The 17,840-nt window shown below is 40.8% G+C and overlaps 2 protein-coding genes across 6 annotated transcripts; both read right to left on the bottom strand.

Annotated features, from left to right (window-relative positions):
• Positions 1 to 552: 552 nt before the first annotated feature.
• LOC136675989 (thymus-specific serine protease-like) lies at positions 553 to 10,701 on the bottom strand. The gene is made up of 12 exons (XM_066652826.1): positions 10,604 to 10,701; positions 9,637 to 9,800; positions 9,054 to 9,153; positions 6,766 to 6,895; positions 6,533 to 6,656; positions 5,641 to 5,718; positions 5,189 to 5,236; positions 4,795 to 5,064; positions 3,287 to 3,428; positions 2,990 to 3,169; positions 2,350 to 2,498; positions 553 to 690 (listed from the first exon to the last, which is right to left on the bottom strand). The coding sequence occupies exons 1-12, from the start codon at positions 10,659 to 10,661 to the stop codon at positions 631 to 633; spliced, it is 1,503 nt and encodes a 500-aa protein (XP_066508923.1). The 5' UTR covers positions 10,662 to 10,701; the 3' UTR covers positions 553 to 630.
• LOC136675990 (delta(3,5)-Delta(2,4)-dienoyl-CoA isomerase, mitochondrial-like) lies at positions 10,371 to 17,505 on the bottom strand. 5 transcript variants are annotated; one of them, XM_066652830.1, is made up of 10 exons: positions 17,444 to 17,505; positions 15,275 to 15,443; positions 14,841 to 14,929; positions 14,442 to 14,566; positions 13,959 to 14,007; positions 13,280 to 13,344; positions 12,873 to 12,943; positions 12,718 to 12,789; positions 12,180 to 12,330; positions 10,371 to 12,045 (listed from the first exon to the last, which is right to left on the bottom strand). In XM_066652830.1, exons 2-10 carry the CDS (start codon positions 15,400 to 15,402, stop codon positions 11,941 to 11,943), a joined length of 855 nt encoding a protein of 284 aa, XP_066508927.1. In that variant the 5' UTR covers positions 15,403 to 15,443; positions 17,444 to 17,505; the 3' UTR covers positions 10,371 to 11,940. The 5 variants fall into 5 exon arrangements, with proteins under 5 accessions (XP_066508927.1, XP_066508926.1, XP_066508925.1 ...); XM_066652829.1 differs by having other exon boundaries at positions 17,322 to 17,461; XM_066652828.1 differs by lacking the exon at positions 17,444 to 17,505 and adding an exon at positions 17,203 to 17,265.
• Positions 17,506 to 17,840: the final 335 nt, after the last annotated feature.

Consider the following 17,840-nt stretch of genomic DNA (forward strand, 5'->3'; position numbering starts at 1 on the left):
AACACATATAATATATTATTATTACATTCATCCATCCATTATCTGTAACCCTTATCCAATTCAGGGTCACGGTGGGTCCAGAGACTACTTGGAATCATTGGGCGCAAGGCAGGGACACACCCTGGAGGGGGCGCAAGTCCTTCACAGGGCAACACACACACACACACACACACACGGTCACTTTTGAGTCGCCAATCCACCTACCAACGTGTGTTTTTGGACTGTGGGGGGAAACCGGAGCACCCGGAGGAAACCCACGCAGACACAGGGAGAACACACCACACTCCACACAGACAGTCACCCAGAGCGGGACTTGAACCCACAACCTCCAGGCCCCTGGAGCTGTGTGACTGCGACACCTACCTGCTGTGCCACCGTGCCGCCCATATTATTACATCATATTACACAATTCACATCTCATATTAACACATTTTTAACACTAGTAATTAATTGTAATCTATAAATACCCCCTCCCCTCCACAACCTGCCCCTCACACTAACATCTCGTAACAACATCAGTAATTAGAGTTTTATTTGAAAGGATAAAATAAAGCAGAAACATACAGAAAATAGTTATGAATGAGTGAAAGAAACTTGGTCATGTGATCCATCATTCTTCATTCTGATTGGTTAAATCCTGTGCTCCAATTCCGCTCTCTTCAGCCACACAGACACACACCTTTCAATCTCCTGTAGAGGAAAAGCTCTATTAAAATCTAGCGAATCCAAGAAGGAACAAGGTAAAAAACAGGAGGCAGAAAGAGGAGAATACAGAGAGGAAGATGTCAGTGTGTAAACACTTTGATTTAATGGGTTCATTTGCATATTTAGCCATTTTAAATCTTCATAATATGATAATCCCTACATGTATAATCCATTCACATCCATTTAAGGGTTAAGTCTGTTGACATCATGTTTTCCTCTCGTCATTTTCTGTTTGTTTAATTGTTCCGTTTACTTTGTTCCTGGGGTGTTCAAGCCCCGCCCCTCACCGCTGAGCCTTTAGCTTTATTATGAGACTGAGCTCACAGGTGCTCCCTATTATCTCCTTGTATTCAAGCTCTGTTTCTCTCTCTTTAGTTTGTCATTCACTGTGTCTGACTCTTGTTAATTTTTTTGTACGTGTTCCATTTGTTTATACTCTGAAAGTGTTTACTTTATTCTTTGTGCATGTTTAAAGGGTTCTCTCGTTTATTAAAGCATCACTCGACAACCCCCTTACACTCAAAGGCCTTCTGTATTGTGATTGATGTTTTTTTTAATGTAAAAATGTTTTTTAAATCACTGCTGATTGGTAGGATTCTCTGAATGAGCAGTGTGACACCCCTGTTGTTTAACATATAAGTGACATGAGTGGTCAAAGTTACAGAATTTTGGCTGTAAACCTTACAGTGTAGGAAATTAAAACCCGTCAACCTGCACTGTAGCACCCCTTGAGGATGATTAGTGTTATGTCCTGTGTCAAAGTGTTGGTAGGGACACTGAGTTGATGAATATTCACGTACATGACATGTTTGATCTGACCTGTTCATTTTAGAGGAGAGCTAAAATAATAATAATAATAATAATAATAATAAACATACCTGATTAATTCCAGTGGGGTTTCAGGTTTACAAAAAATAAGCAGTATTTCTCACGATGGGGAGGGAGGGAGAGAGAGAAAGAAAGAGAGAGAAAGAGAAAAAGAAAGAAAGAAAGAAAGAAAGAGAAAGAGAAAAAAAGAGAGAGAAAGAAAGAGAGAGACAGAGAGAGAGAGGGAGGGAGAGAGAGAGACGGAGAGAGAGAGAGAGAGAGGGAGGGAGAGAGAGAGACGGAGAGAGAGAGAGAGAGAGAGAGAGGGAGGGAGAGAGAGAGAGAGACGGAGAGAGAGAGAGAGAGAGAAGACGGGGTGGTGGTCTCTGAAGTGCAGTATTAAAGTAATCCATCTTTAGTCCTCAACATGCCATCACTGTTCCTCCACACAATTCATATCCGTTTCAGATTTCCTACTCTACTTTCACTACCTTATTTTCTCCTCTTACACTCTCTTCCCACTTCTCTCCTTCTCTTTTTTCTTTCTCCCCTTCTGTCATTTCTTTCAATAGTTTTTCTCTCCTTCTGTCTTTTACAGTATGCTCTTCCCTTTACTTTCTTCCCCACATTCTGTCTATTATTCTCCTTTCTATTCTTGTCACTCTCTATCCAGCTTTAATCCTTTTTTATACACTCTTCCCTCCTCTCTCTCTTTCTATTTCCCTTCTCCCTCTCAGTCATTTTGCTTATTCTCCCCCTTCTCTTTCTGTCCCTCATTCTCCCTCTCCCTTTCACTCAGTCCAGCGTTAGCCTTCTCTGGCTACTCCTCTCTCTCACCTGCCGGGCATGTGTGAGTGAGGGTCTGTCTCTGGTGGTTGCTGGGTTCATATCAGCGCAGTGTGCTGAGCTATGGATGAGGATTGCTCTGTGATCATCACTGGTTCCGTTACGGACGATGCTTAGCGCCATCCACGGGTCGATGTCACCTAAGATTGGGGCAAGAAGCCACAGTCAGACTGTCACACATCATCCACATGTCTCTTTGGGTCTCAATCATACATTTAATTCTAGTCTGATATTAAAGGTGCTGTGAGATCCCACAATATGCTCTTAATTTCTAGTAAATGTCTGTAGGCCGAGGCTCTTTCTGCTAAGCACTCTACTCTCTTTGGAGTGTGGAGCAGTGTTTTCAGCAGTGAAGCAGTATTTGAAAGCTTTGCTATGAGTTGTGGTGCTGTTTCTAACCCAGAACTCATGTTCCAACATCAGCATCTAACCTCACTCATGCTCTCATAGCAGTATGCCATCAGATCCTCACAGAAAGACTCCAATAGCTAGTCTAAGTCCTTCCCAGAAGAATAGTGACTATGCAGCCAAGGTTTATCAGGGGTTCCCATCCCATGTTTGTAGAGGATGCTGTACACTAACGTCAGCAGAATATATGTAGAATAAGTCATCCATTAATGCGTGTCCTCACCATTGACGTAGAGCACCTGCTGGGTCCGAGGCTCCTCTCCTCCGTAGTACTGGTTGGTGAAGTGGATGTTTGCGGGCAGTGTGCTCTGAGGGATGTTGAAGAGTAGGGGGCAGAGCTGAGTCTGAGTCTGGAGCGTTAGCCTGCGTGAGAATGGGCAGCTAGCGTCTTCACAAGTCTGATCTGACTCCAACAAAAACATGAATGCGTATAATATTTTATTGTGATTGGTTTTAAAGGGAGGAAGGAGAAGGACGCTTGGTTTGAAACAGATGGAAAGCTAGAAGCATGGATACGTACAGAAGCCGAACTCTGAGCAGGTTTGATAGAACCACTGTCTGTACCCAGGGATCCCAGAGTCACTGGTTCTGTTGAGCTCGCTGATTGTCTCCCCTCGAGAGACGTCCAGACACGGTGTGTGTCCTAGAGTGTGAAGGTAAATCTACATACACAACACAAAGAGAAGGCACTGAGATGGCTCCCTAACATATTTTACCATGGGGCTCTGGCTTAAGAGGGAGGACATAACGTGGAAGCCTGGGGAAGACGGTCAGGAGCTTTGCCAGAACCACTGACCCAACAACTAGAGAGTGCTGTGGTTAGGGGGATGAAACACAATCACGCTCAGGGCCATAGCCACTAGAAATAAACAAACACTATTTCTAGGTTTGTTTGTTTGTGTGTGTGTGTGTGTGTGTGTGTCTGTCTATGTGTGTGTGTGTGTGTGTGTCTGTCTATATGTGTGTGTGTGTGTGTGTCTGTCTGTGTGTGTGTGTGTGCGTGTATGTGTGTGTGTGCGTGTGCGTGTGTGTGTCTATTTCCTGTTCTCAGTAAAATGTTCTTCAGCTTGTCATCCTTTCAGACCCGTGGTTATCAGTTGTCTCGTCACAGATCACATTATAAACACACACTTATGGATCTGAAGTGAGAGGAGCTTCAGCTCCCCATTTCACTTCCAGATGAATGTTTAAGATCTGATGATTTTTTCATATTCATAGGTTAAACCTTTTTTTTTATTATTAATAGTTACCCAGCCTCACTGGATTCTATCTACTCAGAAATCAAAGTAAACAGAGTAAAGGCTGGTATGTAGAAGCCAGCTTCGCTGCTTATTTAATGAATCAAGTGTCTCTGACTTTGCACATAACTTGTGTGGTAACAGAATTTTTTTATTGTTTGAAAATTTCCCGTGGTGTTTTCACAGAAATATCTGGTGGCTTGGGAAAACACGGCCATATTTCATGGTTAACATCGCCCCCTGATGGATAATTTGTGAACTCTTAAAGCAGGAACTCTGCTTCTGTCTCATGAAGGTTGACATATTTTTGTTACATTTTTTTATTAATAATTAATTAATTAATATAGATTAATTCATGAATACATTCACCCTGCTATTCCACAGTGTTGAAATATTAACTGTTTCAAATACTCAAAATAACCCCCAAATAAACCCCTTTTTTCAGATTAATGATATTTGTAGCTGATGCTATAATCAATGTTCCATTTAAAACTCAGAGGATGTGTAGGTTCATGAGAGATTTTGGATTGTGAATATAACGGAGAGCTCTGCTGTCCAATGAAAAACACGTATCTCCATTTTTCTTCATTTTTCTCCATGTTTAGTTTACCACAAATTTCACAATGACCAATAGGAATGCTCCAAAATAATTTTTTTTTTTACATTAATTCCCATTTAAAATTAAGAAGTTTTTTTTATCCTTCTCCATTAAAGTTGCTGTTTTGGAGATGTTTTCATTGCACAGATGATAACATTAGAGTTAGTTATAGTATTAGCGTTCTCTCAGCACCTTCGTAAGTTTGACGAGTCTTCTGTATGCACCCTCGTCGCTCTGGTTGGTCATGATATCGCAGAGATAGGCGACTGTCAGTGGCCCGACCTCCTCGTTGTACTGGACGGTTCCCAAAAATATATCAGCAAGGACCTGCAGGAGCTCTGTCCGGTCCTCTGGGCTTTTCGGGGTTTCACAGCAGTCAAAATCTTTCCCCACCTGAGTCTCATTTCCCCCAAAGAGAGCAGCTTCCACCACAGAGAACGCTTCCCTAACCGCCTCCACACACTAAGAGAGGGAGACACGTACACAGACAGGTACACAGACATGCGCCGCAGTGTTAGGGGTGTCCAGATGTCCCTTTAGAAGATTAGGTGGTGGATACATACTTTACAATTTACAAGGTACAAACCTTATCAGATCCGCCCACACTCTCGTCCAGAAGACTATGACCAACTACCTGCAGAGATTTAATGGATAGAAATATGCAATAGTTATTTTAGACCAAGGATAATCTGGAGAAGAGTACTGGGAGTTTTCATTATAAAATATTCATACATTCTTTATAAAGTCGTTTATTTAATAAATTCATATCTTTTTACATTTGTGTTCAAATTCTTTCTGTTTTGCTCCAGTGTTGGTTTGTGATTGAGTCACATCACTGATGTTAACAATTTCCTTTAAAATGATGGATCCATAAAGAGAAAATAGAACCTAAATAAAGTTTACTTGCAGTAAAGTGTCACTGATCCATGTTTCAGTGTTTTTTACTACACTACAGTCCTGATTATTTTATGATAATAACAATACTGGAAAATGGATTTAGGCTGCTGCTGTTCTGACCCTCTGTGTGATGTTTCATACCGTGTTGTAAGCAGAGAAGTCCAGTTTGGCCTGTACTGGTGCGGAGGACGCCACTGCCCCGAACACAAGGTGAGGAAACTACAACATGAACACACCGTTAGTGAAAACAGTCTAAACCTGAAATAGGTCAATATTCATGCTGAGAACCTGTTTAGAATAATTTGTTTTTAAATGTAAAACTTACACAGAAAAACAAAACAAAACAGTATTTAATGAAAAGTTAGCTAACATTGTGTTAGCACTATCATGTTAACAGCCCCTTCTTCCATTTATTAACTTCTCATTTATAGCTTTCATTCATTTGTAGCCATGTTAGCCATGTTAGCATTTTAGCATGTGACAAAACTGAAGTAAATACCATTCCCGAAAATGAACGAATGGACAATTTAAGTGAGGCACTGTGACACTTGGACAACACTGGCTAATACATTCCATTCACTGAACTGGAGACAGTGGTCTGTTAGTCGTTTGGTGACAGAAAATACTACTTCAATTCCATAGAGTGGTTGTAGGCTTAAACACACAGTTCTAGGAGAAACATTTTAATTGGTTCCACTTTTATGTTATAGAAGCAAATACAGTGTTTCAGAAAGTTATGTCATAAATCTAGATTAAACGTTAAATTATGAGACTTTTGTAATTATTTTTTCTTCTTAAACTAATTTAAATGTTTTTATATCTAGAGGAAAATGTTTGTCTATTCATACAATATCTAACATATCACTAAATAACTTTGATTTAATGATCCTTAGTCTTTGAATAATACTCAATATAATATTAAATGTATTAACTAGATTGAAGATTTCACTTTTTCTGCATGGTTTGTTACACTTTGCTCCATATATAAATACGCTTAAATCATTTCTGTTTAAATGAGTGTGTTTGTACACACCTTTCCTCTGAACCATGCTGACAGAGCTCCAGCGTATGAGCCTCCAAAACTGATCCAGATATTCCAGCAGGTAAGGCTGAACTTCTCGCTGATGTGCAGGTGGAAAGCAGCGAGATCAGCGAGGCTGAGTCAGAAGAATGTCAGCGTTAATGGAGCATTAAAGAGGCAGGGTTCATACACTTTATGGTTCTATACAGGATTCTTAGTACGGTGTTGCACAGTCGTACACTCACGCCTGCTGGCTGGAGAGGTACTGCAGGTTCTGGATCTCCAGGCCTCCTGGAACTATGCTCTGGCCATAGAATCTGTGCTCAAGAGCCACTAGCAGAGCCCCGTGCTTCTTGGCCATGGAAACGTGATGACCTGAGCAACAGAGGGGCATGAATTCAACAGGTAAGACACGTCAACATTGAAGGTTTGGTCAAAAATCTGACTCAGTTTCCATGTAAATGTAAACTACTATCTCTGTAGTGTGTGTATTAGCGAATTATTAACACAACTTTTAACAGCTGCCATCATCTGAATCAATGACAGCCATTTATAGGGTAAACAGAGCGATTCAAAACCTGACAGGCTTTTAGAGTTAAACCACAAATTAAACACAAGTCACAAACAGAGTGGGATGTGTTCATTTGTGAACAGTGAAACATATCTGTGACTTGTGTTTAATTTGTGGATTAACAATTACGCATTTGTAAAGTATTTTGGGACTAATCTCTCTCCACAGGTGTTTCCCTTCAGATTGTTTCCCTGAATGTCACTGGATCTTCAGAATTATGAGGTTGGACTTAATGGAGCGTATCTGTAAGATGTTTGCTGTTGTCATAAACTGTCCAGAGTGTGATCATAGATTAAGGAAACAGTGAAAGCTGAAACACTGCTGCCTCTCACAGCATTGGTAAAGCAGTATATTCTCTTTTTGAAGTGATCCCGGCCTCCGAGGTCCTGCCTGTGTCCCACCCTCTATCCCATCATTTTACAGTTCAAATCCACTGCGTTGCCAGGTCTACAAACATAGTGTCTTGCAGCCTTAATAAGACCAAGTGAACAGAGTTAATGTTATATTTTTAATGGACCCAAAAAGCCAGATTCTAAAAATCTCCATGACAAGAAACGGAGTAAAATGAGAGGAAATATTGGCCTTGTGTTTGAAAGCTGGAGGCCATTAAGAAGCAGCAGCACTACACAACAGAACCAGAGCTGGCTAATTTACTCCTGAACAGGTAACAGCTAATAATTATAGAGTAAAAAATTATAGAAGAACAGACGTCTATGTGCAGATTAAAAGGAGTAAACGCCATAGGTCGTGTGTTTCATATAAACTAAGTGCATAGTGACAGTGTCAGGACTGTGTTTTGTGTGTTTTATACGAAGAAGGAGAATAAAAACATGATTGAAAGGTGTAAATACCATTGTTTGTTTGTTTTAAAGAAACTGATGCAGATCCGTGTGTGTACGTCAAACAAATTAGGGAGCAAGAATTATGTTTGAAAAGCCTCGCATATTTACGGTAGAACCAAGAAATAAGACCCTTAAACGGATCCATTTAAGGTGGAACTAAATCCTTGAATATTAAAATTATGAATAAGCAAGGATCTGCCCCTTAAAATGACATTTGTGGTTGAAGGAATAATAGCACCAGTCTAGTCTAAAATTGTAAGGTGGTAAATGCAGGAAAATGGCAGGGGCTCATTCCATTTTTGCCTTTCACTTAGTGACATCACATATGATTGGTTTGTGTGATTTAAATGGATAAACTGGAATAACTGTTACTTTAAAAAGTTTCAAAAGCTATAGCACTAGCCTCGGCTCTTAAGGTGGAACAGAGAATTCAAGAAGCTGGTGAATAACGCCAGTAAGACTCGTAAACAGACACATGAAAGGTGGAACAAAATGTCTGACTACGAAAATTGTGAATAAGAAGCAAAATTCTGCATCCTAAACGAAGCAGGGAAAATCGATAAGTAACACCAGCATTTTCACAGTCACTGTCGCAGTCCGCGTGGGTTTCCTCCCACGCTCCAAAAACACACGTTGGTAGGTGGATTGGTGACTCAAGTGTCCACGTGTGTGTGTGTTGCCCTGTGAAGGACTGGCGCCCCCTCCAGGGTGTGTTCCCGCCTTGCACCCAATGATTCCAGGTAGGCTCCGGCCTCAAGGCAACCCTGAACTGGATATGTGATTAAAGAAAATAAATGAATTAATTAATGAACACCAGCCTTGTCTAGCCAAAATATTTAAGGTGGATTTGAGAAGTAAAGTCTTGTAAATGCAGGGAAATGGTGGCTCCTTCAGTTAAATTAACTTTTTTCACTTTTTCTTGCGGAGGTAGATGTTTTAGTGAAATGATGAGCACTTGTCTGTGTAAATATGTTAATTACAAATCAAATCAATCAAATTATCTTAACGGGGAGAGAGAGTGTTCAGTGTGATGCTTACTCTACCACTTAATAATCTTTTGTTCTAAGACGCATTTGAGAAACCCAGCAATGCTCTTTATATTAAGAAGAAGAAAAAGTACCGGCCAATACACTGAACTGAGTGAGAGGACCTTCACCACCGATGTAGAGGAACACTGGACCGTGGGGACACTTCCAGTACACCTTATTCACAAAGAATCTCTGAGACAAGAAAGAGAGGTCTGCAGTGAGACATTTTTAATCCAAATATCATTAATAAATCAATATGTGATCAACAGATTTCTGTGTTTTGGATCCACAGATTAATGGTTCCAGGCAAAACACCCATGTGGGGTCCATATGGGCAACCCACCAAGGTACCAATGGGTTTTGAGCATGGGTTAAATTATCTGCACATATGGAGCCAGTGATGGGACCAGGGTGGGAAAAACACGGCTGAATTGGGAAGTCCACCTGCAAACACTCTAAATCATCTCTCTAAATGAAGAACACCCACTAATAGGCCATGTACCACCCCCCTCCAGAGACCATGCTCATTTTAAACCTAGCTAGCCCATGTTCAGCACAAGTGGACCCCAGTATGGTGTGCTGGATGGGAGGATTGTCCCTGAACTCTTCTCCAGTTGGACACATTTAAGACAAGTGTTAAACTGAGAAATCTGGTACAGCCCTGAATTCTCCCACCTGAGTGAAGGTGCTGTTCTTGTGGTGGTTAAAATGATCCAGTGGTTGCTCCATGTTGCCCTCGAATGCTTGCTCCATGCTAGCTGAGTGAAGTTTCAGGTGTTCCCGGGCTCTCTGCTCCTGAACTTCATGCACATGTACTTTCATCTTCCAGAGCAGGCGCCCTGAAATGTACCAGAACGCTAGAACTCACCCTGTATACTGTAAATATTGAGCTTAGTGCTACAGCGACACTGATATGGTGGTGGTGGTGGTGTGTGACGGAGGCATCCTGTGTACTGTGGGCAGTGTCCTGTGTCTACTAGAGGATGAACAACATGAACAGCGTCTGATTTTACATCTACAAAGTGGACCATCAAGGTGTTTACATCTAACAGAAAGTGGACAAAGGGTTTAAAAAATCCAATGATCCACCCCAAATCATAACTATTCTATGGAGGTTCTGACCGTTGAAGAAAAGGGGAAAAAGTACTACAAAAATTACGAGATCTGTAGGTTTTTGGACACTACACATCTCTGTGTTTAAGGAAGATACATCACTAAATGTTTTCAAGACAGACTCATACTGATCATAAAGTAGGCCCCTAACACGTCAGGAAAAAACGTGCTGAGAAAATGTAGAAAAACTCGTTTAAATAATTTTTTATTACTCTCTTCTAAGACACTTTTAAAAGAAATTCTTAAAAATGATTAGAAAAGGTAACTAAACACTTAAATACATTATATTATCGACATCTTAATTTTGCTAATATTTAAACAAAAGTATCTTTGTACCTTAAAATGAAAAAGAATAGCTGAAGAACAGGAAAAACTGTATATCATCAAGAAAAATTAAAAACACTTACAAAATAGTGTTGAAGAACATTCTGAAAACCATTTCAGTGAGAACCTCCAGACATTTTTATGCATAAAGTCTACATTTTGAAAAACAAAAAAAAGCCTGTTTTTAGTAGAGAATGTTTCTTACCAGAGGACGAAGAGTGAATAAAGAGGATCATGATCATCAACCACTGACTTAGAGCCATGACTAATGTACCTTCACTGACGAACACAGGTTATTAAAGCCGTCTCCGTTTGTAGTAAACACGACACCAAGCCATTTATACAGGAGGATACGTCAGTGACCTCTGAGTTTGCTTACAGCCGAGCTTCTTTCCCAGCGTCCTTAAAACGAACGAATCAGCCAGAAATCAGAACCTAAAACCACAGCACTCTCAAAAAAACCACACAACACAGACTCTGTGGTGTAGTCTCAGATTACGGAACACGGTACTCAGTACTGTACAGCAGTGTTTCAGTAGTGATGCCGAATTATAAGAGGATAAATCACTTTTGATAAAACAGTACTGACTCATGTAATTGTCAGATATCAGACTCAAATACACAGAAGATGTGATAGCGCTGGAACAGAAGTATGGAAATTCATAGTTTTTCTAGTTTAATCATTTATCTGACTCTTATTTTTCTATTTAAAATATAAAATGGCAGTTTGTGTTACTCCGACGCTGGAGATGTCAACTTTGACCCTGGCTCTGTGTGTGATCAATGTGTACTCACACTCCACACTACCAGTCAAAATTATGAACACACCAAATAACAGAACGTATAATAAACATAAAGAGTGGTGCACTCCCTGAAGCTCTCATTATTAAAGCAGCGCACCGTTTGACATATGAAGCCAGCCACAAAATCTGTCAGTGTGGTGTGTGCATGAATGATGTATGGATGGATGAGTGAATGAACACAGCCATCAGATTCAAACATATAGAGCGATGCTAAGTGCCAGGCTCCATTATAAAAGACACCACACCTGTTTTGTCTGGAAAGGTGCTGAGGTACAGGGAAGGGAATTAAACCGGAGACAGAGGCAATGCCACCTACAGGCTGATGTCTAATATACACAGGAGTAAATGGTACAAAGCATTTTGTAAATTAAATATCAAAATTAATTTAATGGAGAAATGTCATTAATCAAAAAAAGGCAATGTACTGAGTCCAGTGCTCCTTCAGAAAACAGGTGGAATATTTCTCTCTCTGGCTTCTTTTTCAGTCATTAGAATAAAATCCTTGAATGAATGAATCTGTTAAAGATAAGGCAAGATCCCTTTGATCAGTCTGGCTTTGTGTTTAAGGGGTTAGACTAACCGGCACAAAAACTACAGGAACAGAGGAACCGAACCCCGACTCTGGATTATCTTGGTCCTGAAGAGACACGAGGATCAGAGCTGAGTCTCAGACATGCTTCACTGTTACAGAAGAGGCCACTGAACACAATGTTCGTCTTGAACCTGTTTCCATTTCTCTTCACAGTTTGGAGAAGGGAACATCTTTGGGGCTTTTCCTCTCCAAGGCCGCCTGCGCCGACTTCATCAGATCCTGGGTCTGCAGCATGCTCATGTTCCATGTCGCCTGGACACACAGGAGCGGAGAGAAAGAGTCTCATTTTCTCATAATCTCCTCAAAATATTTTAAGAATGTCTTCTGAACCTTCATCAAGATCTATGAATATGCATGAGTATGCAGATGAGCTGAGATGGCCTCACCATGTACTCCAGCCCCTCGGTCACACTGTGGTCTCGAGAGTAAATTAGATTAATTTTAGTCCCTTGAACAGCGACAGGACTCCGGCCTGCAATTTCTCCTGCAATCTCCATCGCTCCGGCCATCAGTGACTCTTTATCCGGAAATACACGGCTGTGGACAAGCGGCAAAAAACACAACCGTGCATTTAAATCTTTATAAAATCTTTAAAAGTTTATTTCTCTTTTATTACATCAATATTTGAAGTAAAAAGAGCAGAATCTTCAACAAACAATGATCACTTTTCTAAAAATGCTTTGTATTTAATTCATATAAAACACAATACAAATATATATTAGCAGCTTTTGCATGCACCATCCCAAAGATGTTCTTAACCTCACTGTTAGGACAGGTCTCTTCAAACCTTTCTCCTCCACTAAACAGAAAAATAACTTCTAAAAAACATCAACGTGCTTCCAACCCCCTGAAATATCATTAAGAAAATGCAGTGAAGTAGAACTGTGACAGTCTCAAATGTAAAATATTTGTACAGTATCGTACCTAACCAGTCCAGAACTCTTGGCTTCATCAGAGTACATTTTCCTCGCAGTCAGAGCCAGTTCATTCACCAAACTAGGAACAAACAGAACAGAGAAGTCAGAGAACAGTCTGATATCATGTCTTTACTTTAGATGGTGTATAACAATGACACCCACCTACGACTGCCAATTACTTTGGGAAGACGCTGTAAAGTTCCAACATCTGCCGCCAAACCAATATCAATCTCCTAAATATCACAGAGGATATGAGATGATCCATTTGCACAGCAACAAATTATCAAATAAAATTCTAAATTGCACCCCCTGTGCTCACATTTAAGGATAAATTCTGGGATTGTACATGTCACAATTAACATGTCCTAATGTTCTGGTAAACCACAAAAAACAGGTTTTCTGCACATGTAGTGGCCAGAACCGAACAAAAAGCGAATGGAGGAAAGACGCACTGTGAGTGGAGACAGGGTCCTGGGGCCCAAGTCTCACTGATGTGTGAGGGGGAGTGAAGGGGGGAGTGTGTGGCCTGACTGTGGTCTTAGGAGAGAGCAGAGTACAGTTTCTCATACCTTCACCTGGAACCAGGCGTCCTGTGTACACAGACGAATATCACATGCTGTAATCAGATCAACCCCTGAGAAAGAAAAACACACAAACAAACAGAGTAGAGACACACTATGTGTTCACACCGGCAGGCGACAAAGCGACCAGTGTCCAGTCATTTCCCACAAAGGAATTAGTGATTCAACCACAAGCAGTAAGCGACAGAGCGACAAATCAAGTTGAGATTTTCTCTACTTTATGCAAATGAGTTATGACGCAGTAAGTCGACATTCTAAACAATTGGCTGCAAGAAATTCTTTGAACCAATTGTAGACAGGGATTACAAAATTCAGCCAGCTTCTGAATTTTTTGTTCCTTCCTGCATTTCATTGCTTTGCTAAATAGTGAGGTGCTAAACATGGAAGAGAAGCTCATTACTGCTGTTTCTTCTTTTCCTGTGCTACATGATGCAATGATGCATCCTTGCCTTATAAATAATACATATATACACACACACACATACATTTTCTGGTTGGAAAGCGGTCCTTGTGCACAGACCCCATGAGTGTGGGATATTAAAGGCACACAGTCAGCACCAGGCTAAGCAGTGCATTTAGTAATGTACAACGTTTTAGTGGCATTAGCATTTTAGCGGTTCTAAACTAAATAATCAAATTCAGAAAATACTCATCACTTCAAACAGACCTGCTCCTACACACGCTCCATGCACTGCCACCACCACAGGCTTTGGACACTGCACAGAAACATCAGAGACAAGGTGTTACAAGAACAAGAGTCCTTCAAATCTGCATTCTTTTAAATTAATTACTGATTATAAAATGTAGGCCAGTTTCTTCAAAAGCAATTACACCTAATACTGAATTGTGGAGCATTCTGAATGGAAATCCCCTTTTTAATGCAAAGTGCTGCTCAGGACTGGGTTCATTCTCCAACTGGAATCCAGCTCTAATTATGCAGAAGGTCTTTATACTTTTGGGAAAACATGGTGTTACAAATTTAACATATTTTAGTGTAGGATACTTGTTTCGACGTTAGCAGCATTGAAAGCACCACATTAATGTGACACTATTTGATAATAATAATAATAATAATAATCATAATAAGATATACACAATTCTACATGAGTTATTGTAGTGAGCCTTAAACAAAATGACACGGTAATCTAACCTTCTCAATGACTGAGAAGGTGTCCTGGTATTTGGAGATGATTTTCCGAAGGTACCATGACACCCTGGCACTGTCGTCTCCTTCAGGCTGCAGCATATCACCCGCAATGTCCATAAGATCAATACCTACACACAAGGTTTGAGTTAGTTTTGGCCACAGTAAAGAAGACCAGATTTACAAAATGTACACGGATCTTCTCTTGCTATAGACATCAACACCATAATAAAAACACACATAAAATCAATTAAATACATTTGCCATGTGCTGAAATGTTTATATACCGTGTTTAAACCAGAATATAAGAACACTTTATGATGCAAATAGTGTGATGCCAACATTAAAATTTTAAATGGCAGTAAAAGAACATATTTTTTTAAGATTAAGGTTTGTGAACTGTACCTGCTGTAAAAAGCTTCCCAGCGCCTGAGAAGACGACCACGCGACACTCTGGGTCTTCTTTGATCTGATTAAAGCAGTCAACCATTTCACTGCAGAAACACCACATTAAAGAAATTACCAGTGCAGATGACCACAGCAGGTCTAACGATGCTGTCTACGAAAATCCACTGTGTCAATATTAATGTCTTTAGTCTTTTTTTATGACCATTATATCTCTAAAAATGGTCTGGCACTACAGCTGTTCCTACTGCCAGGTGGATTTATGTTAAACACCTTTGTCGAGCACCTTAGTGATGGCACCCGGAGTGCGTCATGTCCTGTGTGAAATGTTTGCATAGTGGGGCATAGGCCTGTTTAAATGCTCCCTATTCTGTATCTGCATTAAATTCAAACAGCACTCTACTGTGTCAAACTGAATTCAGAATTTTCTGAACCTCCAAAAGGCCTTGTTCATGGCGTTGCGTTTCTCGGGGCGGTGCAGCTCCACATGAGTGATGTGATTGACTGGATGGCTGATTGACAGGGTGGTGAACGGTGGGGTGGGGCCTCCGGATGCAGACATCGCTCTAACAGTATTCAGCGTGGGACGCCACAGACCCCTGCCTAAAAACAACATGAATCAATACATTAGTACACTGCATATTTACAGAGACCTTCTCGGTGGTGGAGAGAGGAACCAGACATAAGTCTCTAAAAGCTCCCGCCCAGAAACGTTTTAAAGGCAGTGCAAATGAGGTCAATGTCTGATGCCTGATGATAGTTTCAGAAATGTTTTGGCCAAAAGCGTGTTTTTTAGAGAATGAATTTGTTAGGCGCTGTTAGGAAGAATAGTCCTTAAAGAGAAACTTCATCTTACATCAGGTCAGATTTCAGATTCTATCGGATTACACTGAGAAAAACAATCAGTTTTACACGTTATTAATAAAAGTACTAAATTCTGCATTTACGATCCTGTTAGTCACACCCACCACGAAAGAGTCTTTCATCATTCATTCATTATCTGTAACCCTTATTCAGTTCAGGGTCGCGGTGGGTCCAGAGCCTACCTGGAATCATTGGGCGCAAGGAATACACCCTGGGGGGGGCGCCAGTCTTCACAGGGCAACACACACACAGTCAAACATTCACTCACACACTCACACCTACGGACACTTTTTGAGTCGCCAATCCACCTACCAACATGTGTTTTTGTGTTCTTAGCCATATCTTTTGCACTTTAACGTGTATGCACTGTTTAATGTTGCACTAGTTGCACTTTAATGTGTGTGCACTGTTTTATGTTTGCACTAGCTCTGCACTAGTTGCACTTTAATGTTGTGTACTGTTTTATGTAGCACCTTGGTCCTGGAGGAATGCTATTTCGTTTCACTGTATGCTGTAAACACTGTATACTGCTGAAATGACAATAAACTTCTTGAACTTGAACATTTTAGACTGTGGGAGGAAACCGGAGCACCCGGAGGAAACCCACACAGACACAGGGAGAACACACCACACTCCTCACAGACAGTCACCCGGAGGAAATCCACGCAGACACAGGGAGAACACACCACACTCCTCACAGACAGTCATCCGGAGGAAACCCACGCAGACACAGGGAGAACACACCACACTCCTCACAGACAGTCACCAGGAGCAGGAATTGAACCCACAACCTCCAGGCCCCTGGAGCTGTGTGACTGCAACAACTACCTGCTGCACCACCATGCTGCCTGTCTTTCATCATTTATGGAGAAATTAATAAAAAAATTTGAAAGACATAATTGCTGACATCTCAGATAATCTCCATTGCACATAGAATGCCCTAGAGCTGCTGTATATGAGTAAAAACTATTAATGCCCAATGCTTCCAGCATGAGCACCTGACCTGTTCAGTGCAATCAATCTTCCTCACAGCAATGTTCCAGCAGCTGCTTTAAAGCCTTACCAGAAGATCAGAGGTTGTTATTACAGCAAACGTGGGCAAACTCATTTTTAACTCTTTTATTATTATTATCAGTGTTTATTGTATTATTAACAGATCAACAGCAGGGTACGACCTTTGACCTACTGTGGTTTGTTTTGCTCCTCTCTGAAGCCGTGTACACTCAGTAACCCGTAAATAAAAACCCACAAACCCGAGTAAACAAGAGCACGTCTTGTTCTTAGCTAGTTTTAGATCTCTACTTAATTAAAACCCGTTCAGCCGAGGTCTGTCCATGATATAAAAATAAAAAATCTGATGCTTTACTAGAAACGTGAATATAAATTAAGTGTAACACTAATTTAAAACCATTCCTCCAAAATACACACGTTAATACGTTAAACGCTTCAGCAGCTCCATTCTCCACTGCTGACTGTTAAGGAATGGGACTGTAGTTACCATTTAAGGTGGAACGGAGAAGTCGAAACAGGAGCTTATACCAACGTTTGTACATTGCGTTAGTTTTATAATTAAAACGCTAAAATAATATTTTGCTGAACAGAGGTGACCGTACTTACTTCCCACAAAAGCAAATCTGAAAAAACTGTTCATTGCCCTTCGCTCAGGACTTTGATGTTTCTGCCCCAGAGAAACAGATAGAATAAAAGCACGGAACAGCCGTTACACCGAATTCTGTTACCGTCGAGTTCTGTGGCCGTAGAGGGCGCTGCTTCATGTCCCAACGGCTGCCGTCAGAATTTGTGACCCCACTGAATATTAATTACATAAATGTCCTTAAACCTGAATGTGTATAAGGTTTATATGGAGATTCAGTTGGGGGTCACAGATTCTGACGGCTGCTGTCACAGATTGTGACCTCCTATGCCAAAGCTATGAAGTAGTGCCCTCTAGGGTCACAGAATGCGACGGTGACAGAATTTGGTGCAACACCGCAACTTACAGTGATTCCGCCTTTTATATTTAATTTAAATATTTTGACCAAAGTAAAACCGCGCTCCACTGATCCTGAACCTGTTTCTTATAAATATTAAATTCAAATATACGGCACTACCCCTGGATTCCTCTCTCGTGGTGGC

The sequence above is a fragment of the Hoplias malabaricus genome, chromosome X1, assembly GCF_029633855.1.
Source record: "Hoplias malabaricus isolate fHopMal1 chromosome X1, fHopMal1.hap1, whole genome shotgun sequence".
Classification (NCBI taxonomy): domain Eukaryota; kingdom Metazoa; phylum Chordata; class Actinopteri; order Characiformes; family Erythrinidae; genus Hoplias; species Hoplias malabaricus.